General features: G+C 42.5%; 1 protein-coding gene across 7 annotated transcripts in view; it reads right to left on the bottom strand.

Moving 5' to 3' along the window:
• Positions 1–21,436, bottom strand: part of add3a (adducin 3 (gamma) a) — a 130,019-nt gene that overhangs the window by 30,266 nt on the left and 78,317 nt on the right. For all 7 annotated transcript variants that reach the window (XM_084078384.1, XM_084078383.1, XM_084078385.1 and 4 more), the window contains 4 exons: positions 17,072–17,313; positions 6,245–6,383; positions 4,327–4,478; positions 3,719–3,799 (listed from right to left, as the gene is read on the bottom strand). In XM_084078384.1, the coding sequence (XP_083934510.1) occupies positions 3,719–3,799; positions 4,327–4,478; positions 6,245–6,383; positions 17,072–17,266 (567 nt within the window). In that variant the 5' untranslated portion in view covers positions 17,267–17,313. The remainder of the gene's footprint in view (positions 1–3,718; positions 3,800–4,326; positions 4,479–6,244; positions 6,384–17,071; positions 17,314–21,436) is intronic.

The raw sequence follows: 21,436 nt of genomic DNA, 5'->3' as shown, positions 1-21,436 counted from the left end.
ATACAAATGCCCTCAAGACACAATTTCAGGCATCAGTAAACAAAAAAAAAAAATTACAGTATATGAAAAAAAGTTTCCTATACCTACTGTATGTCATTCCGGAATGACATAGGCAAGTTCAACAACAATAACCATTTGAACCCTAGCGTCCCTACTCTGGGGCGAACATTCAGCAAATAGCAGATCTACAAGCTCACATTGCGATGTGTTGTGAGCATGTATATCTGCTATTTTCGTCAAAGACATTTTGTGTACACTGAAAACAGGATGGGGGCCTAGTATAGAGCCCTGGGTGACTCCGATCAACTAAGTATACATGCTGTAGGGTTGAAGTGGATAAAATAGCTTTGAGGATACAAACATTGATAGCGACTTCCTTCAAGGTTCATTTCCCCCTCTGTTCAGTCATAACTAAGGCACAAGTACAAAATGTCAGCTATGCATGAACTTCAGCCTAGTTTATTCCTGCTGACAGGCCTAACAGGTCAAACAGTCAAGGAAGTATCATGCCACTCAGTGCTATAGCTCATAGATCCAGGTGTTACAAACTCATAATGTTTGACACCTGTACACAGCCTGTGATTACATTCAACAGGTGTGTGACAGACATAGAGAGAGGGGAGAGAGATAGAGTGCGTTTCCAGAGAGAGAGAGAGAGAGACAGAGTGTGTGTGTGAGAGAGAGAGAGAGAGAGAGAGAGAGAGAGAGAGAGAGAGAGAGAGAGAGAGAGAGAGAGAGAGAGAGAGAGAGAGAGAGAGAGAGAGAGAGAGAGAGAGAGAGAGAGAGAGAGAGAGACAGACAGACAGACAGACAGAGTGTGTGTTTCCACAGGTGTTTCAGATAAGAGTAGAAGAAAGCTACCACAAAGCAGAGGAAGGACAGAATGATAAACAGAGTAAAGATAGACAGATGGGACCAACGCCAATGTCCACCCTACGGCCTGAGCACTGAACCGTCACACACTTTAATTAACATCACCTGTGTGTTCATCGTAGAGGGTGCCAGGGCTCCAAATGTAATACATTATGAGCACTGTCGTTGTCATTACATAGTAATGTGCCAGCTCCTTCCATGTTTAGTTTATTTATTTATACTAGGCCTACTCTGGGACCATGTAAGTGGCGAACGATGCAAGTTGGGAATGCATTCTGCACCTGGTTATGCAATACCCATTGCACCTGTTGTCAGAGTACTCACTGTAACCATTGTTAGAGTACCCAGTGCGGAACCCGTTGCCACGGTACAAATAACGTTAGATATTACAATCAATGGGCCTAATTGAGACCAGCCGACTTCCATTGCTCAAGCTAACACATTGGTGCAGAGGCACAAACGTGACGGAAAGCTCTGCCAATCCGTTAAGCAGATGGGTCAGGTTGGTCAAACAGGGATGCATACACCCACTTAAACACACAGATATTCGGTGAGTTCTCCACAGCCCCACGGACACACAGAGGCATTTGTGTTTGTTCCGCTTCTCAACAACCGTCTGTCCGACCATAATCCCACTCGACACTGTACATCCCTGGGTCATCAGAGACACACACGGCAAGTTTGAGATCAAACGGTCGGATGCTGGGCGAGTTATGCCTGGGAGACACAGACAGACACTGGTTTTGTGAATTTATAGATAGATCAATATTTTTATGGATGCCCCTGTCATCTCCGGTTATATCAACACAACGTTATGAACCAAAAAGTGTTTCAGACATAATTAAGGGCTCAAAAGGTCTGTAAGAGAGCCCATATGCACTTCCCGATTTAATAGTTGGACAGCCCTGAACCCTTGCGGACTTAACCGGGAACGCACATCAAAGTCTGTGAGTGCGTGAGTATGATCATTTGAGATTGACCTGGACATACAAAACCTCTCTGCACCAACATCAGGTCCTGAGTTTTGACCAATTAACCGCTTAAACCCTACATATTTCGTTGTACGACAAATAGTGAAAATAGCTGATCTACAAGTTCACACGCTTTGCAATTGCGTCGCTTGTAATGATCATTTCTGAAAATGATTGCTTATAATGACATGCCCAAATATCACCAGGTTGAAACGTGTAACTTCTCTTTATGTTGCTTGTGATCTTGACATTTTCTACCCAATAATTCATCATCTCTTTTGGGGGCAGCCTACAGATCATTCCAACCAACGTTGATGAATAATAGCTGGATCTAACCTCAAAATGATGTTCTTATGCTATGTGTTCTTTAGCGTTTAAAAATGTAATGTATGAGTGTTATGGGCAGCGATTACAATACCCTTTAACACATGCATGCATGCAGGGTAAAGATAAAACACGAAAAAGGAAAAAGAACAAGAAAACAGGGGAGAGCAACAGACTCTGAGTCACTATTCTTCATTGTCACACAACTACTGTCTTGGCATGCTCCCCACCTCCTGCCAGCCTATGGAAGCATCCCTCTGCTCTGAAACTAGACGGAGACAAACAGCCTGAAATTAAATATAAATATTTGCTGGCATGCAAGAGGAGACGGAGAGGCAGAAACAATGCATGGTGTAGCAAGCGCTCTGTCAATAGTACAGGAGATAATAACATGCCATGCAAGTCTTTGATAAACAAGGACCATGGCCACTGAGACACGTACGCACGCAATAACACACGGACACACGGACACACACGGACACACACGGACACACACACACACACACACACACACACACACACACACACACACACACACACACACACACACACACACACACACAGACAGACAGGCAGACAGACAGACACAGACACACACACACAGTTAGTTGATGGAAGGTGCATCCCAATTCAATTCAAATTCACAAACAACCTCAGGCACTTTCATTCCCACTCATGCATGCACTGCTCTTTCAATATGAGCTCATTTTCAACAACGTGGATTACTTAATGTGATTACTTAATGTGTTGTGACACGTTCTTTTGATAAGTTCCTCACAAATACACTCAACCATTGTATCGTATGCCAGCTGATCAGGCCTTGAAGATAGACTGGCAAGCAGAGAGTATAACTTTTTATCGTTTACAATCATCTTGGTTTGGAGTCCATGGAGAACAATCTTACTCTAGCCACATGTTCTCGAGCTCAAGCACACACAAACAGAGTTTGCGCACACACGCACGCGCGCGCGCGCACACACACATACACACACACACACACACGCGCACACGCGCGCGCGCGTGCATTTAAGTGCCAAACCACTGAAATGTGGTTGTACAAACATATTACTAATATTACTAGAACCACTTTAATACTGTGGTGAAATGTTGGCACACACACACACACACCCTGAACATGCTTTGTCTGACATTAAGCAAGGGGTTACACAAGACAACAGTACTGGTTGAAAGGCACTTGCATAACATTTCTCTTTGTTGAGTCAAAGGGGCATATTATGTATAAATTGCCCATGAGTTTCTGTTATTTGGCTACATGGATCTAACATAAATGTCCATATTAACAGGCAATTGTATGTTGTTTTGAAACAAGCTGTTAATGTAGTAAGTGTAAGTAAGTATAATTAAAGTCATACTGAGTAATATCATTTTAGCAGTCTTTTTGGCGACAAAGTTGAAAATGCATGAAGAAAGCATGTGATGATGACTCTTTTGAAACTTGGATTGTGAGTACAGCGCTCCGTGTCCAACCACTTATTAATTCCAAACAATTAAGAGACTGTTACAGCCTGCTCGCTCCAGTTGGTTCTTACCAGATTTGCTGCAGATGCCTCAGCGAATGACAGTCCCCTGGGGAGGATGAGAATGTGGTCTTGCTCTTTACTGACACGACCCTGGAAGAAAGCTAAAATTAGCTAAAATAATCCTCACAGATTCTAAACAGATGCTTTAACTTGGAAAAGAAGCCCTATCAGAATATTGTCACTGCCAGTACATCTGGAACGAACATTAGGAACAAATACAGAAAAAATACCACTCTCATTACATTATGGCCAATTTTGTCACATAAAGTCAGATGACAGATGCATCAGTAATGATATTCTGGGCCAATACTGGTACCAATGTTTAAAATAACAATTTGGCTGATAGCTGTTTGCTTAGTTTTTGTTATAAAAACTTTATAATATACATTAATTTAGTGCCAGGCAACAAATACATCGTCATTATAAGAAATGACTTTTCTAAGGTCTTTCAGCCCTTCATCATACTATCTTTTAATGAGCACAATTTCAATCATTTAGAATATGAACAGATAAACATCGGCCACTGGCACAGTACTGATAAATCAAGGCATCTAATAAAAGCATTATTTATTTAACTGAGTACATTTCTCCACAATGGAGTGGCAGTGGGGGCTTACTGTGATGTAGGAATTGGCAAAATGGGCCCAGCTGAACAAGTCCACCAGTCTATAGAGGCTGGCCAGTTTACAGCGGGTCTGCTTCTCCCCCTTCACCATAGTGGTAGTTTCCACCCCATACATGTCATTGATGGGAGTGACCATTCCAAGACCTGAAAGAGGGGGGAAAGAGAATGAAACTTGGATCAACACAAAAAGTCTTAAGGTGACTACCAATACATTTGTTAAAATATTGTATTGTTCTAGATGGGGTTTCCTCAGTTTGAATGCAAATCAAGCAAATAGAGGTTGCTTGACATCTAGAGTTCAGGCGCTACAAATATGGACATATCATATATTATGGATTGCAGCTTTAATGAATTGCAGTTTGCTGGTGTTGTTAAGGAAGGTTAAGTGTTAGCCCCTTACTTTCCTAACCAAATGATGACTCCAACCAGTGACCATCTGCCTAATTTATAAAAACAGTAGACCTACAAGCTCACAATACGTTGCATTCATGATGCTTCGTGAGCTTTGAAGAGCTGTTATTTTCAGCACGCCACAGTCATGTAACAGAGCATGAATGGGGCTTTTCAGCCATCTTTTCAGCCCATATTTTTTATCATCCACTGTTACCCCCAAACATAGTACACAATACTGTTTGTTTGTTTGGTTTTATCAGCCCGGTAAACTACACTGGACAGGGATGTACTGTATGTATGTTCATGAAGCTTTTTCCTCCCAAAGCTATACCTGCATGAATTACTTATTTTGAATCATAAACAACTGCTGTTTTGTCCAGTAAATTAGTAGGCTGCTGAGCTAATAATAGCATTCTAATTACATTTTGATTAATTACATACATTACACATTACATATGATCCATGAGTGTAGCAATTAGCATTCTAGACACATTGACACATTCCAGTACCATTGATATAACATTAAATTAAAATGTTATCCAATCACATACTGTACTAGCCAGTGCCTTTGACTGTCAAAATGGCATTCCATTCTATCCTATGCCATCTAATGCAATTTACACATTAGATGAATCTCATGCTATTCAATATTTGTGGCTCCGATATCATCAGGCCCACTTTATACTTTCCTAAATTCAATAATCAAATAAACATCCCATACTGTAATACATTATTTATATGGAATGCTGCTTCATTGAACACATTGCAGAGAATCTAAATGAAATGGTCATATAGCTCTCAACGTGGTAATTCAATATTAGTCCTGCATTCCGAGGCCCAGATTGGAAGCAGACTTCACATGTGGAAACATGGACTGGACCTGAGGATCAAAAACCTAGGAAATATGCATGACTCTTCCGGAGTCTGGGACATCTGTGTGGGTGTGTAGGTGTCTGTCTCTCTCTCTGTGTGTGTGTGTGTGTGTGTATTGCGTAAGCCTAGTTGTATATTCACGTGCACGCAGCTCACGTGACCGGTGGGCTAAATCAGTGGTTCTCAAAGTGGGGTCCTGGGACCCCCAGGGGTCCTTGGGTGGGTTCCAGGGGGTCCCCAGCTAAATTTGTTGATTTAGCATCACAAGAACTTTAACCACTTTATCCACATTTTATATGTTGGACATAAAAATATATATTTTTGAAAAATTCACTTTGTGACGCCCTGTGAGCTTGTAAATCTGCGCAATTATTCAAAAAACATTTTCATTACTTTTTTCAAAAATAGCACTCTTATGTGAGTCCCTGCCACCCTAGCACACAATATTTTCAGATGGGGTTTCGCGGCCAAATAGATCAATAGTTTGAGAACCACTGGGCTAAATGTCTCTTGAAATACTGATATTTTTGTTTTTGGGCACAGTGCAAAGCCGCTCGCCCTGGGGCGAGGTCGTCGGTACGTGGCACCAGAGGGTAGGGTTCCTGTCGCCGGGGCGATGGCCCGTACCACTTTGGACTACTCACTGAGGGGGGAGGTGCTGAAGCCAGCCACCGAACTGGCCATGAAGAAGTCTGCGATCTGTCTGAGAGCCAGGAGGCCAGTGGGGTTGTTCCCCTTATTCATCTGCTCCTGGATCAGCCCCTCCAACTCATCTTTAAAGGCCTGCAAGAAAGACAGAGAGATTGATTAATTGACTGACTGATTATTGACAGTGCCTTGTGTTGTGGGGGTAAATAATAATAAATACATTCATACAATTTCCAATGTACCAGAAAACAAAAATAGAACAGAAAAAACATGAGTACTGTGTGGATGGAACTTATAATTAGGTCCATTTTCAGAGAGAGAGAGAGAGAGAGAGAGAGAGAGAGAGAGAGAGAGAGAGAGAGAGAGAGAGAGAGAGAGAGAGAGAGAGAGAGAGAGAGAGAGAGAGAGATGTTAATCAGAGATTAGAAGGGTGTTGCCAGTTCTCTTGGTTTAATCAGTGTCTCTGACAGCGCCCAGACAAGCTGGCTCTGGATTGGCTGGATGGCTAACAGGTTGGATCAGGATTGGCTACCTAAATGGCAACTTGGCTGAGACAGACGAGGAGAGTTCTTGGCTTAATCCTCATGTCCTAAAGTACCCTCGCTAAGGACAGTGGTCGCCACAACAACTGAGCACATGCAGACATAATATGTCGGCACACATATTGCTGTTCACTTCACATCTACCGCAATGGGTAGATGTGATAGTAGGCCTGTCCCTTGGGATTTAGAAACCTACTTACCTGCTAATAATCACAATAAGACTGTTAACCTTTTAGCCTTGCACTCACCTATGACTACCTGCACGCACACACGCACACACACACACACACACACACACACACACACACACACACACACACACACACACACACACACACACACACACACACACACACAAAGAGAGCTAGGGCTAGGCTGTCTGTGTTTAATATTACGCCACAGGGCTCACAGTGTGATGTGTATATCTAACAGAGCCATTACTGTCACATGACGTATGGAGGAACACATGATACCATGAAACTAATTGGTATTCAAGAGATGAACTGTAATCATATACCATCATATGGTATACCATACCATTGGTCATTTCACAAATTAACTGCAGAGATTTAATGCAAATGTAAACTTGGGGAAGGGCCACTGGATTTAGAAGTACAGTTTAGCAGAAGAACTCATGTGGATGGAGAGAACAGTGTGTGATTCAGAATGAAACTAAAGCCCCTTTGGCTACTTTTGATTCAGAGATTAAAAAAAAGAAAGAATAATGGGAATAATGGATAGCAGTTTGGAGTCAGGAATGAGCAAGCAAGGTTAATTCAGACAGGCGAGAACCCTGCATGAACTGTCTGGGTTCTGTGTTATTCCCAACTGTCACTGATTAGACGGAAATTATTATAACGGATTTGTCATATTGGTCAAACTCAAGGAGAGGTTTTTTACCTGGTCTCCGGGGGAGGGGAAATTACTTTTCTGCATCGACTCAGCAGATGGCTGCTTAGATGGCTCAGAGGAGTGTATGAGGGGAGCTGTTAGGGGTTAAGTGTCTTCCTAAGGCAGTGGTTCTCAAGTGGTTCTCAAAGAGGGGTTCACTTTGTGCCGTGCTATGTAGCTTGTAGATCTGCATTTTTTGCAAATTTGTCCAAATCTTTGAATATATATATATGTTTTACTCAAATCTTTGCTTCAGGAGGTCCCTGGCACAAAATATTTTTAGATGGGGGTCCGTGGCCAAATACATATCATTTTGGAGGTCCTTGACATGGAAAAGTTTGAGAAGCACTGTCCTAAGGCACACCATGACACTTTTAGACTGGGCGAAACTGAGGGTCGAACCGGCAACCTTCCGATTCACAGATGGCATCTGTAACCACTCAGCTACAGCCGCCAACAACTTGAGTTTACAAGTGATTTGGGGTCCATAAAATAACACAATGATAAGAGCTGAAATGGAAACTTCAGCGGTGGTAGAGTGAAAATATAGGACTTGGCAGCATTTTCACGAATATCACTTTCCAAAGCAGCACATCGAATATTCCTCTGCTTGATTCATCTTTGGGACTTGTAAGTCGTAAACATAATTTATTCTTCCTGAAATGCAATACATCGCGTGACAAAAAGGCAATGCGTCGCTTTACATTTTCCAGTTGAAAGTCTCAACATCTCTGATGATTTACCAATCATAGCTATTAGGAGCAGGGGGGCCAACTATTTTTTTAAAAGCACCCGGGGAGCAGTTAGGGGTCAAGGGTCTTGTTCAGGGACACTTCGACACTTCGACCGGGCGAGCCAAGGGTCGAACCGTCGACCTTCTGAATCCCAGACGGCCTCTCTAGCCACTCAGCCATGGCCGCTAAATTAGCCATTACCCAGACTCCTCCTGTACTGCTGATAGAGCTGTCTCACTTACATAAAAGAAACCCATCCCTGACACTCACTTCCTCCTCTGATTGCACGCCCCCCCCCCCCCCCCCCCACCCCACACACACACACACACACAATTCAATTCAATTCAATTCAATTCAATTCCAATTCAATTCAAAGGGCTTTATTGGCATGAGAAAACATACGTTTACATTGCCAAAGCAAAAAGCACAATACAACAATACAGCAATACAATCAAAACAAAAAATGTACATTTGAAAGTCAGAATCTTCAATAGATCAATTTCTATGTACCAAGATCACTGGGTGCAGGTATAGTGCAGGAATATACACAATGATTAGTCTTTAGGGTGGTTGTGTTCCGTTCGATATCCTTCTCCTATCACAGCAACTCACGAATCTTGCTGCTGTGTTTGCACACACACACACACACACACACACACACACACACACACACACACACACACACACACACACACACACACACACACACACACACACACACACACACACACACACACACACACACACACACACACACACACACACACACACACACACACACACACACACACACACAGAGAGAGAGTCTGGAACAGTCCATTAGTGTTGTTGTGCGGAGGGGGGGGGGGGGGGGGCTAGGACACTGTTTGTATGCCCGTACAGGGGTGTTTTGTTAAAAATGGAGAGACCCCCCTCTTTCTCCTGTCAGAACACATACAGTCCCAGGGCGCTGCGGGTTCTGAACCCGAGCCAAACATTCCTCTGTCGCTAACGGAGAGGTTGCCGTAGCGACCAGCCTCGTCCCGGACCTTAGGCTCTGCAGTGGTGCGGATGTGTGACAGGTTTTTTTGGCTGTGTTTTTTTTTTTTTTTTTGTTCCGGTCGCTTCTGCATGGGAGACTGTTGTCTGTTGTCACAGCGGCTGCAGAGCCAATGGTGCCAGAAGCAGCGTTCACTGGATTGCACACAACGCTGTCTGCAGTCTATTCACCGGACCTACCGAGATCCTGTGTGTCTGACTCTGACTTGACTAGAAATGTCTTCGCATTCTGTGGTCTGTTTGAGGACAGTCCACAAATAATACACTAATGCTCTGAATGACGGAGGTGCTGGAAAAAGGCAGGCACGTGTGGACAGCTGCACGGTTAATCAGGCACGTACTGCAGCAGGCAATTATATTAGTTGTGAGTGTGTGTGTGTGTGTGTGTGTGTGTGTGTGTGTGTGTGTGTGTGTGTGTGTGTGTGTGTGTGTGTGTGTGTGTGTGTGTGTGTGTGTGTTTCCAAGCAGATTATGACTAATCCTAGCTCATTAAGTGAATTTGATGGTTAATATTCCAGTGATCTGTGACAAAAACATTTACAACATCACACCTCAAATTCACCTCTTAGCCATGGCGGTGTGCCTGTTTGCCCCTGCTGGCACCTGCATTCTAACCTGGAGTCCAAACCTCACAACGAGCAGACAGTGAAGCAAATAACTCCTCAAAAGCCATTCAAATTGCATTACAATATCCTCTCCCACTACATCTGACACAAATAGCTGTCTAGCAAATTGCCTACCAGATAATTCCCACTTCCAAAGATTAAACAGATCTAGTCTCCTGTGGCGGGAAACCACGATCCACTTAGACAAGAAGATAAGGAAACGGTTTTCATGACTTCTTTGAAATGACACACAATGTAACATCAGAAGTCAAAGCTTAAGTCTGAGGGGAAACCCAGGCAGAGCCTCGTAAAACGACTGCGGCTCTGAGATTCCCTATTGGCTTAGAATGAAACAAAAGTTTAAGATATCAGTTTTTAACCCGCTGTGCTTTCAAGAAAGCAGGCCAGGTCACTCTGACACAGTTTAACAAAAGAGGTGAACCATAGATAATTGTGATGGAGCCAGCAACACCCACTATAAGTATGGTGTCCATTGCATCTTCAGATAGTGTCAGTATAGATAGACACAGGAATGAGGTTAAAAACTGTATGCCGTAATCATTACTTTGGGTAGACGTATTTCTTTCTCTGTATATCCAGACCTGATCACAACATCGCTGGTTAGTTTCATCACAAGACTAGTTTGTTTAGTTGCATTAGCACTAGGTGCATTAACATTTGTCAGAAAGGCAAGCTCCAGAAATACAGTGCATTATCCCAATATACTGTATAAATGAACATCACACTACAACTGACAGCTCTTTTTCCTGTTTGCTGTTTGCTATTGTTGGAGACAGATGACACCACTGTAGTGCACAAGGAAGCGTGGGAACGGAAAAGCCGGCTTTGTATGACTTCATTGGAACAAGGTCGATCTGACAAGTCACCACTTGTATGCATGAGTCTAACTGGTCCCCAACTCCAGCTGTGACATCCTCATAGCTCTCTACTATTTTTCTTTAAGCCTGCTCACATTTACCTCAACAGAAAAGCATTGTCTTATGTTTACATTAATCATTATGCTTTTAAATATGGCATCTGCAGGGCAGATAGCTTAATCTGGTAGCTTAATCCATTAAGACTGGGGTTACGCATCTGTGTCATTTTAGCTTTCTTTGGGCTATTCAAAAATAGCAGATATTGCGGTCCTTGACATGAAAAAGTTGGAGCATCACTGATATAGCAACATATGTTCTTCAGAAAACTGTTAGGATTTACAAGACATTTGTAGATGCGTTCCCAGATTGAATGGGTTAATTAAAAAGGTGGAAAGAAAGTGCGAGGCAGCTTGATGTACAAGTACACATCCCCTGGACATGACACTAGCATGTTGCATTGTTGCAGGGACTTACCCCCAATCCAACCCTGGATAATGAGTGCATTTTGTGGTCCCATTTTATAGTCTTTGGTATGACTCAGCACCCCGACCTCTCAGTCTCATTGCCGACACCCCAACAACAATGCAACTGAGCTGGTAAGGCTGAGATAGGCCTGTCATAATATTTCCATGTAGTTGTCCACGCTCTTTTAAACCACTTTCAACCTGGCATCCCTATTTTGGCCATATGTCAAAGAAAATTGACAAATATTCATAAATGTTCATAAAGGGTGCCAAAAACAATTAAATCATTAATCAATTCTAGAGACGTAATTTTTTATTTATGTTCCAATGTTCAATGCCAAAAAACAATTAAATCATTAATCACAATTTGTATGACAATTAATCATCAACAGAAATGTCAGGATCGTGACAGCCCTAGGCAGAGAGAAGCAAATCTTCACATGAGGTGTATTCCTCTGGGTTTGGGCTAGAGGCCTTAACTCAATACATTATATCGCTGTTGTCGGGCAGAAACCTCTTATCTCCATATATACACAACGCCCTGCTTGATCATACTACAGCAGTGGTCCGGGGACCACCAGGGGTTCCAGGTGGTCCCCAGCTAAATGATGGAGAGTTGGTAACCAAATGGACCCTTATAGATCTTTAACTCTTGAGAGAGTAACATTTTACACTCAAGAGTTAAATATCTGCATCACCTAATTTACAATAAGTCTACACAATTAGAATGTAGAAGAATTGTTATTTAGATCAATGTTTGCCTGTTATCTCTCCTATGGTACCAACTACCAACATCAATACAGCATGGAATTGTGGAAAAAAATCGTATTCAACGATAACAAAATATTAGAAAATATTCTACGTTTTGGGTCCGAGAGGCTAAATCTCATCAAATGGTGGTCGGTGGCTCAAATGGCGACTAAATAATGGACCTAGATATGAAAAGGGTTGAAAACCACTGTACTACAGCGTCGCACAAAAGTATAAAGAATTGCAGATCCACAAACTCGAAGTCCGTTTTGAGTTTGTGGATCTGCTTCTTTTTCTACTTTTGAATTTGGATCCTGAAATGTAGCAGTTTTGGAAGTATGAGGTTTCCAGCCGACAGAGACAGTATCCTACTAATCCTGAAAGTGCTGCAGCTACACTGCTGGAGGCTCTGCTGTGCTCAGTGCCCAGGAGATGTAGTAAAATGCCAAACCAAAACATAGAGAGACCGCCAAGTCATGGCGCTGACATGAAAGATGAGGGTTTTAAAGAGCGGTCCCTGGAGGATGCTCAACCGCTAATGTTCTACAGAATGAGACCTTCCGGACCTGAGAAGGGAAAAAAGGGGAAGAAAGCATAACAGTGCAGCCGTGACATTTGACTCACGCGAGGGGGTTCTCAGCAACACCCACGGTCATGTCATAAATCATGCGCTTCTTGTGCTCTCAGGCTATAACTATACTTGTGATAAAGAGTCAATTGACCATTTGGTATCACCAAAATCACTCCCAGCTTAAAGGACAAGACCGGACTAAAATGACATATAGCCTTTTTTTCTTTTCTTGCAAATCTATTCAAAAGGTCTATTTGCAGAATTGCCCCTGTCGTCCAGTTTCCCCAGCAGCCCCAATAGCATAGAGCGGAGCCCATAAGCATATCGCTACTGAAGTAATTTTTTTTGCGGTCCAAAGTGTTTATTTTAAACCCTATATACTTCGTCGACCAATGTCTCCCAGGGTTCTATACTTGGTCCACTCCTTTTTTCCTTGTACACCAAATCTCTTCACCAAAAATAGCAGATCATTTTCAAGTTGTGCCCAGAATAGGGACGTTAGGGGTTCATGTGGTTAAAAAGCTCTGGCCATGGAGAGGACAGGAGAGAACTGAAGCAAAGTATAAAAAGATGAGATGGGGCTTAGAATAGAATCAGCATGTGGAAGTGGAACTACAAGTCAAATTCCATCTGATTTAATCTCATGTTTCTAAACCCAATAATGTGAATGGTTGAGAGGTCACGAATAGTCCCAGGGGCCATGAGGAGGCCTAGATATAATCTTCTAGAGGGTTGAATTTGCAGTCAGTATCTATACTCCATGTTCTCACAAGGAGTAACTCTTCTCAAAGCAGGCAGTATACTGAAAAACAATCGAACACTGACATTTTTAAATTTACACATTTTATGAAAAGCCACAACAAATCTCCAATTCTCCATTGAATTGTAATTAACTGTGACATGATAGCCATCAACAAACTAATATGACTTATATCATATTATTCCATAGTGATTGTAACTTTAGTGCCACCAATCATTTCATAAGAGAAGGTTTATAGGCTTTATGGTGGATTTCTCCTTTTGCATTGAAGCCTGTCACCTTTCCAAAGGAAAGCACAGGTTCAAAACACTCCCCCTGCCACTGACGGACGCAGGGCCACAACACATGAATCACATGTGTTGTTGGTCCAGTCCTACCCTGTCTATATTCTATTCTAGTCTTTAAATATAGGCTTAGAAACCTGTAATCTGGGACTGCTGTTGCTGCTGCTGCTAGCCCCAGAACACTGGATACAAAACAAACCAAAGACAGGAGAGAGAGAGACAGAGAGAGATCCTTAATGTTCTCCGTCATACAACGGTGTTATGACGAAAATAGCCGATCTACAAGCTCACAGCGCGTTGTGTCTGTGTCGAGTTGTGAACTTGTAGATCGGCCATTTTCGACGCACAACGAAGCATAAATCAGGCTAAAGAGGGATGGCTGGAACAAGAGAGAAGATTGCACGACTGCACGTGTGCACATCCCAGTGATGACACATCATTTGTTTTATTGTTGTTGTTGTGGTTCCATATGAGAGGGAACAGTGGTGCAGGCCCGTCCTCAAGGGAGGGTCTGAAAGCATTTAACCCGGGGGGGGGGGGTTCCACCTGTTACTGCTTTGATTCAGGGCATCTCAACGAGGGCTGGCTCCCACTCAAAACCACATCAACCCAGAAGGAGATCACATTACACAAGCACATGTACTCTCTCACACACACACACACACACACACACAATCCTAATCTCTAATTGGCAACATTGACCAATACCTTTAAGACACACATATGACACTTGTATACAGACACCAGTGCACAGGCATGCACGCACACACACGCACCATGCACCCAGCCTCTTGCCTCTCCAGACAGCTGGCAAAGAAAAGAAAAGCCCGCCAAGCAAACCACAGTGGGCATGTGCAGAATGTGGATCGTATTTAGGGCTTTAAAAAGAACAAGCCAAACCACCACGGCCATGCAATATCAATCATGTACACATGCAATCCTGTGTTACTGTACTTGTGAGGATAGTCTCTCAACTACATTCATTCTCTAAAAGCCTCCTCCTCAATAATACAGGCCAAACCTTCAACCTTACCCCAATTATGATGCTGAAACCCAACCTCTAACATTACAATACCCCCTTTCAATTTGAGCTCTGCCCTTACTGTCCACAGTTCCTCAGGAAATCTTCAAACTTACATAAAAGGAGCAAAGAGACATGCACATTTTTAAACTTGAGGTCCCATCGTAAATTTGGCAATGTGCACTTCAGCTACAGACCCACCTTGAGTCAATACCACTGAGCAAATACTCCTGATAGCATAAAGGAGTTTGAGGGGGGTGGCAGACATAAAACAAGACAAAAGGTGATGTAACTGCATGTCCAAAGGGCAGTATAGTATAAGAGCATTGGGTTCAGATTTGCCTCGACATCTCTGTAAATCTCTGTACGGCTGGATTGATGAAGCATGGCAGGCACTAACATAGGCAGAGTTCTATGCGATGTGTAGCTCAACAGAGTGCCCATGTTTGTAGACCTAAAACCCGACTTCGAGTTACTTCGCATTTTTGCACTTTCCGGTTCTCTCATCTCCATGGATTTATTTTTTTGGTTGAATGATTAAAATAAGATCCGTGGTTAACACAAGAGAGTTTCTGGGCATGTTTTTGCGTTTCAGAAATCATAAAAGCATTGTTAATTTGTTAAGATTTTCAAACTGAACTTTTTTTTCTGTAAGAGAGCTTAGTTTCGGCAATAATCCAAAGACCAATGTAAAAATCCCATCCAGACTTTTGTTTTTGGGAACCGGGAAGATGCTATCTTCCTCCTTCTGCTTAGAACAATATGTCATCCCTGGACCGCTCTATAGAGCATGGATTTAACCACTGTACTGTAAAACTCTGCTGGTTGAGAATTACATTTCATAGATGTACTACGGAGCATCACTGCATTAACCCAGTCAATCCAGGAACGCATATGTGTCATTTTAGATTTTAGCTATAACCATTATATTATACTTTGGCTATTCAAAAATAGCTGATCTACAAGCTCATAGAGCTTGTAGATCAGCTCATAGAGCTTGCAGATCTACAGCTCATAGAGCTTGTAGATCTGCTATTTTTTGAAGAATCGTGAACATTTGTGCAAATCTTTGAATATATATATATTTTTGTGACTCAAATCTTCGCTTCTGGGGAGGTCCCTGGACCAAAATATTTTGAGATGGGGCTCGGCGGTCAAATACTGTACATCAATTTGGGTGGTCCTTGACATGAAAAGGTTTGAGAACCACTGATATAGCAAAAATATATATTTTTAAAAAACTGTTAGGATTTAGAAAACATTTGTAGATACGTTCCCGGATTGAATGGGTTAAACACAACATATTCACATGTTCACATTGTAACATTTCTGCTATTTGCAGAATAGCCGTCATACAATCGGTTGCCTTTGATCAACATAAACTGCGACCAACAGTTCTATTTCAAACACATCGTCTCCGTCGGGTGGAAACCGAATGTCAAAAACTGTTACTTTTCAGGATTCAAATTCAAAAGTAGCAAAAGTCGCAGATCTATAAGCTCAAATCGAGCTTGTGCATCTGCTACTTTTGATGCTTTTGTGTGACGCTGTAGTATATCAAGAAGGCCGTTAATTTACGAAAAAACACAAAAAGTTAGAATATGGAGGTAGGAGGTTTCTGCTCGACAGCAACGATATAAGAAACACAATCTGGGCTCAACGCAGGAACTTATTTCTCTAACCAGGAAAATATCTCCTGTTCCCCCATAGAGCTGTTTGCTTCAGCAGAGCAGAGGACACTCAATCTGACCCAGGGTGTGGTAGGAAGGCTGCGGTTATATTAGGGTTCTAGCAGGCCACTGACAGCAAGCCATGCCTCTCAAACATTCTCTGTGGACCCACATGCACGCAAAATATGTTGTTGTTGGAGCCAGACCTTTTTTCCTTCTTTTTCTCAAAGATGTTAAAAAAAAAAGAAATAGCAGATCTACACACTCACAACGCTTCACAACAAGCATATAGATTGGCTATTTTAACCCAAAAACTATATTTATTCAAAAATTACAAAAAATGTATGTTGCTATATACTGTACATAGCAACAGGAACCCCGAAAGGGGTTTTAAGAATTAAGAAAAATGTACTTTAAACAAATCAATAAAATGTTTCAAATTGATCAGAACATTTTGCACTTTTTGACAAAATATCGGTCAAAACATCAGTAATTGGTGGTCTAGGATTCTACAAAATAAGGATTGGCATCAAACCCAAAAATCCGGTATTGGTCGGGCTCTAATATATAGACACATGCTAGACAAGGTATCCTCCCATCATTGTATTTACTTACAGGGCTCTGTAGGATCTGTGTGACACGTTTCTTCTGCTCCAGGACGTTGAAATCCTGCCGGAGGTCGGGCGACATGTTCCTGGTCCTGATGTACTCCGGGTCGCTGACGTCGACGCGGTCAAAGTAGCGCTCCTTGGTACCTCCGCCGGGCGGGGGAGGGGTGGTCACCACCTCCTGACGGCCGTCCTCGCTCATGCTGGATCTACCGCACTGTGCTTCCTCACTGGCACTCCTCTTCTCACCTGCACAGAGGACAGACGGAGGGAGGGAAAGGTTAATATCATTCTATCGTTTTCTCTTGAAGAGAAGAGGGGGAACAGTGTTCTTTTCGTGATTGTACTTAAAGAAAATTGCACCTGAGCACTTATTTCAATAACTTTTGACAAACTATGGCCCCTTTCGAGGCGTGGCCGTTCAGAACGGGCCAACAGCCTGGCATTTGAAAGTGCTGCTCGAGAACCACGGTATGGCCACCTGCAAGGTTATTGTGAAGCGCTCAACCGGTTGACTTCACACTTGACGTTGATCGGATGAATGGCTCTCGAGATATGCAACAGACAGTCAGACAGACAGACAGACAGACAGACATACATAGATGATAGATGATAACATTACATCTCTCACATAACAACAAGTGTAGAAAAGTGTGCTGGCGTCTGTCAAACTATTCACACAAAAAATAATGCAATTTGTTTCTCTCTTTGGAGTTTGTTTGCAGATGGCAGCTGGGCAATCAATCAATCAGGACAGTCAACCAATTCAGATGAGTGCTGAGAGGGAGGGTGCAGGGAGTGACAGTCAGACAGTCAGACAGACAGACAGAAAACGAGCCAGGAAACAGCAGCATTGTGTGTGTGTGTGTGTGTGTGTGTGTGTGTGTGTGTGTGTGTGTGTGTGTGTGTGTGTGTGTGTGTGTGTCTGTCTGTTTGTCTTCCTTACAGGAACAGTAAGCTATAACACTGTCCAAACTGTCCTGATATAGCACTATTTTTGTTCCATGCAGGCTGGTGCCAACAGAGGCACATACACATGCTCTATTTGCTAATTTTCGCAGTTACAAAATGGACACACACACACACACACACACACACACACACACACACACACACACACACACACACACACACACACACACACACACACACACAAAAGTAGCCAAGTTCAAACAAAATCTACTATGAGAGTAAGAGTGAGTTTATTTGACTGTCAGGGTCATGGCCGGGTGCTGGTTTGTTGACTCCCCCCCATAACGTTGGATCAGCTGGCATGACAAAAGTATTCCACAGGACACAGTAAGTTGTGTTACAAACCCACTGTTGTAACAAAGGCGGAGGAAACGCGCGCACACACACACACACACACACACACACACACACACACACACACACACACACACACACACACACACACACACACACACACACACACACACACACACACACACACACACACACACACACACACACACACACAATACAAGGTCAGAACACATACTATGGTTTCCATTGAACAGTGTAGTACAGAACTGTGGAGTGTGGTGTGGGAAATGTTGAGATAATAAATTATTAAAGAGTAACCCAAATCTATAGTCTGCCTGGCTCTGCCACACCCACCACAGGTTCATGCTCTCCTGATGAAGCATTCAGCTCCGCCTACAAATCACCAGCAAAGAAGCAGCTAGAGCAAAAAGAGAGCTTGTTGGTCACAGTAGTAGCAAACCACTTGTTGTTAGGCCAAGGGTAGAGACCAATAAAGTTGAGTTTAAGTGCTGATAGATAAATCACCAGAGAATGGAAGTAAAATTTGAAGAGGAAAAGAAAGAAAAAAAGAAAGCAGGGGGAAAAAAACCTGCAGTCCTGCACTTCCCAGGGTTCTTTGCAGGTACTAGAGGATAAACTGTTGGGATGTGGTGGGGCTAATGGTATGGTCTGGACTAACAGATGGTGGACATGGGAGAGAGACAGAGAGAGAAGACAAGAGAGGAGGATAAAGTCTGTTTGGGCTTTCCAGCGGTGAATGCTTTCATAACCCCGCTGGTCATGTGACAACAGGCCTACTGAAGTTTAAGGTTACTGTGGCAGGAGGAAGCCTATCTGATTTCTTTCTTTGATTCTTTTTTCCTTTCTTACTTTTTCTCCCATCCACTTCTGTTGTTGATTCAATACTCTGCGAAAGGAGGAGGACAAGGGGATGGGCTTTGCCGTTGCAATGCTAAGCTGCTCATTCAGGTCAAATGCCACTTAAAAAGATGGTTCAGATTAGGAGACTGAAACACACACAATTTGTGGATTGGGTTGGGGAGCCTAGCCATAGATACTGTATATTATGCATGAGCCATTTCACCAGGGACCACTCCAAAGACCAAAACCAAGGGGTTAGGGCTGATCTCTTTATCACAGATAAAAGAAAAGGTCTCAAAAACAGAAAGCCAAAATTGTGATGATGATGGGCATGACCAGAACATATGGCAGAGAGTGGCTGGAGCCTGATTGCACTTGGAGCAAGTCGGATCGACATCTGGGTAGATCTCAGCAAGTCTGCTCTTAGAGACATGCAACCTATGAAACACTTTGAACTGAAGTAGTCCATGTCTGATGCAGACAGATGATGAATGTATTATTTTAACTGCCAGCTGCCAAGAATCATCAGGGATTTCAAGTCCTGATTCACTGAATATAAAAGCAAAGTTTGGTTGGAAATTAAGAGGTGACAAGTTTGTACTAAACAGTCACCACTTACATTCATGCATGTCTATAAAGAAAGACCCATACAGAGTGGCAACTGTGTCTCAACACTGCTGTTTAAATCTACAAGTGCACAGACTGTAGGATTATCCAGATTTACATGAAAGACTTCCTTCCTTCCGTGATTGACCAGAGGTGTATATCTATCCGATTAAATGGCTCTGTGCAAACTATATACAAATTAAGCTAGTGTAGGCTATTACCTTGAAAAGTGAAAGCCGCCAGCAACCACATCCAATTGACTCCACAATCTGTTACTCATGTTTTCTACAATCTATAGGTAAAATTATGAAATATTCTATGTTTATTTATTGTCTAGCATAGCTAATGTTTTAACCAGTGCACTTCTTACTCAAGTTCACTGCTTTTAAAATGGTCAATGTAGGACTTTAAGTTTTTCTTGCCACTATTATCGTAGGATGCTATGAAGTGTATAACCAGTCCCTGGCACAACATATTTTTGAGATGGGGGGGGTCTGCAGCCAAATACATATCATTTTGGGGGTCCTTGACATGAAAAGGTTTGAGAACCACTGACTGAGAGGAAAACCAGGGCACGGAGAGTGGACGATAATACTTGCCCAATGCCCAGCTACTCTTGAGCAAGGCACTTAACAGCCAACTGATCTAAAAGAGCTACTTAGAGGCTGATACATCTGTGGCTGCACTAGATGGCTTAGAAGAAAAGAATCCTGCACACCATCTTGTTCACTTGAAAATACAAATTTAATGGGAATCACAATGTTTCGTTCCGGAGACCTTCATCGGGTTATCTTGATCAGATAACCGGATGAAGGTTTCCGGACTGAAACGTTGTGATTCCCATTACATTTTCTTTTTGCAAGTGAGCAAGACGGTGGGCGGGCGGGAATCTTTTCTGCTACGTTGGTCAGCCCTTGGTTTCTCCTCCGTCGCACCTGTCACTCTGTAGCTGAGTGAGTGTCACTCGTTCATATGATGTTTATCTGAATGCAAGGCAAGTGTAGAAAAATAGCATTCATGCTTAGTAAATTCTCTTTACAAGACAAATAATTAAGGTAGGGCTGCAACTATCGATTATCTTCTTAGTGAATATTCCATCAATACATTTTTCGATTGATCGAATAATCAAGAAGCACGGTTTAAACTTTTTTTTTAAAACAATTATAATTTAAATCAACCAAGCGATTAACCACTTCAGCATTATTTTATAATTCATTGCACGACGGTGTCATGCAAAAATAGTGAAGCTAGACAATGTACAAGATTATAGATTTACTGTAGATCAGATGTGCAGGGAGTGACAATGGACAAAATTGTTATGTTGCTCATAACACCATCAAGCCAAAGCCTGATGACCTTCTATAAAAAGAGTTTATAGAAGCCAAGCCTAAAATCTATATGTTCTCCATCGTAAACAACTGAATCCATATAGGAATACCCTATTTATTTCTCTATGGTGTCCCTGCTATGGCTGAGATTTACATGGAAACGCAATAAGCCCAAAGACTCTCTTTAAACTGCAGGAAGCTGGGCGGTGCTGCATGTTACATAACCTGATATTGAATTCATCCTCCTGCCAGCTCTGTTCTGCTTACTGAGTGGCCCTGCATAGTGCAGGAGGCGACAGCGGCAAATGAAC

The sequence above is a fragment of the Gymnoscopelus microlampas genome (genome assembly GCF_963454915.1).
Source record: "Gymnoscopelus microlampas genome assembly, chromosome: 2".
NCBI classification, from domain to species: domain Eukaryota; kingdom Metazoa; phylum Chordata; class Actinopteri; order Myctophiformes; family Myctophidae; genus Gymnoscopelus; species Gymnoscopelus microlampas.
Note: the sequence above shows the minus strand (reverse complement) of the source record. Positions and strands in the feature narration are given on the sequence as shown.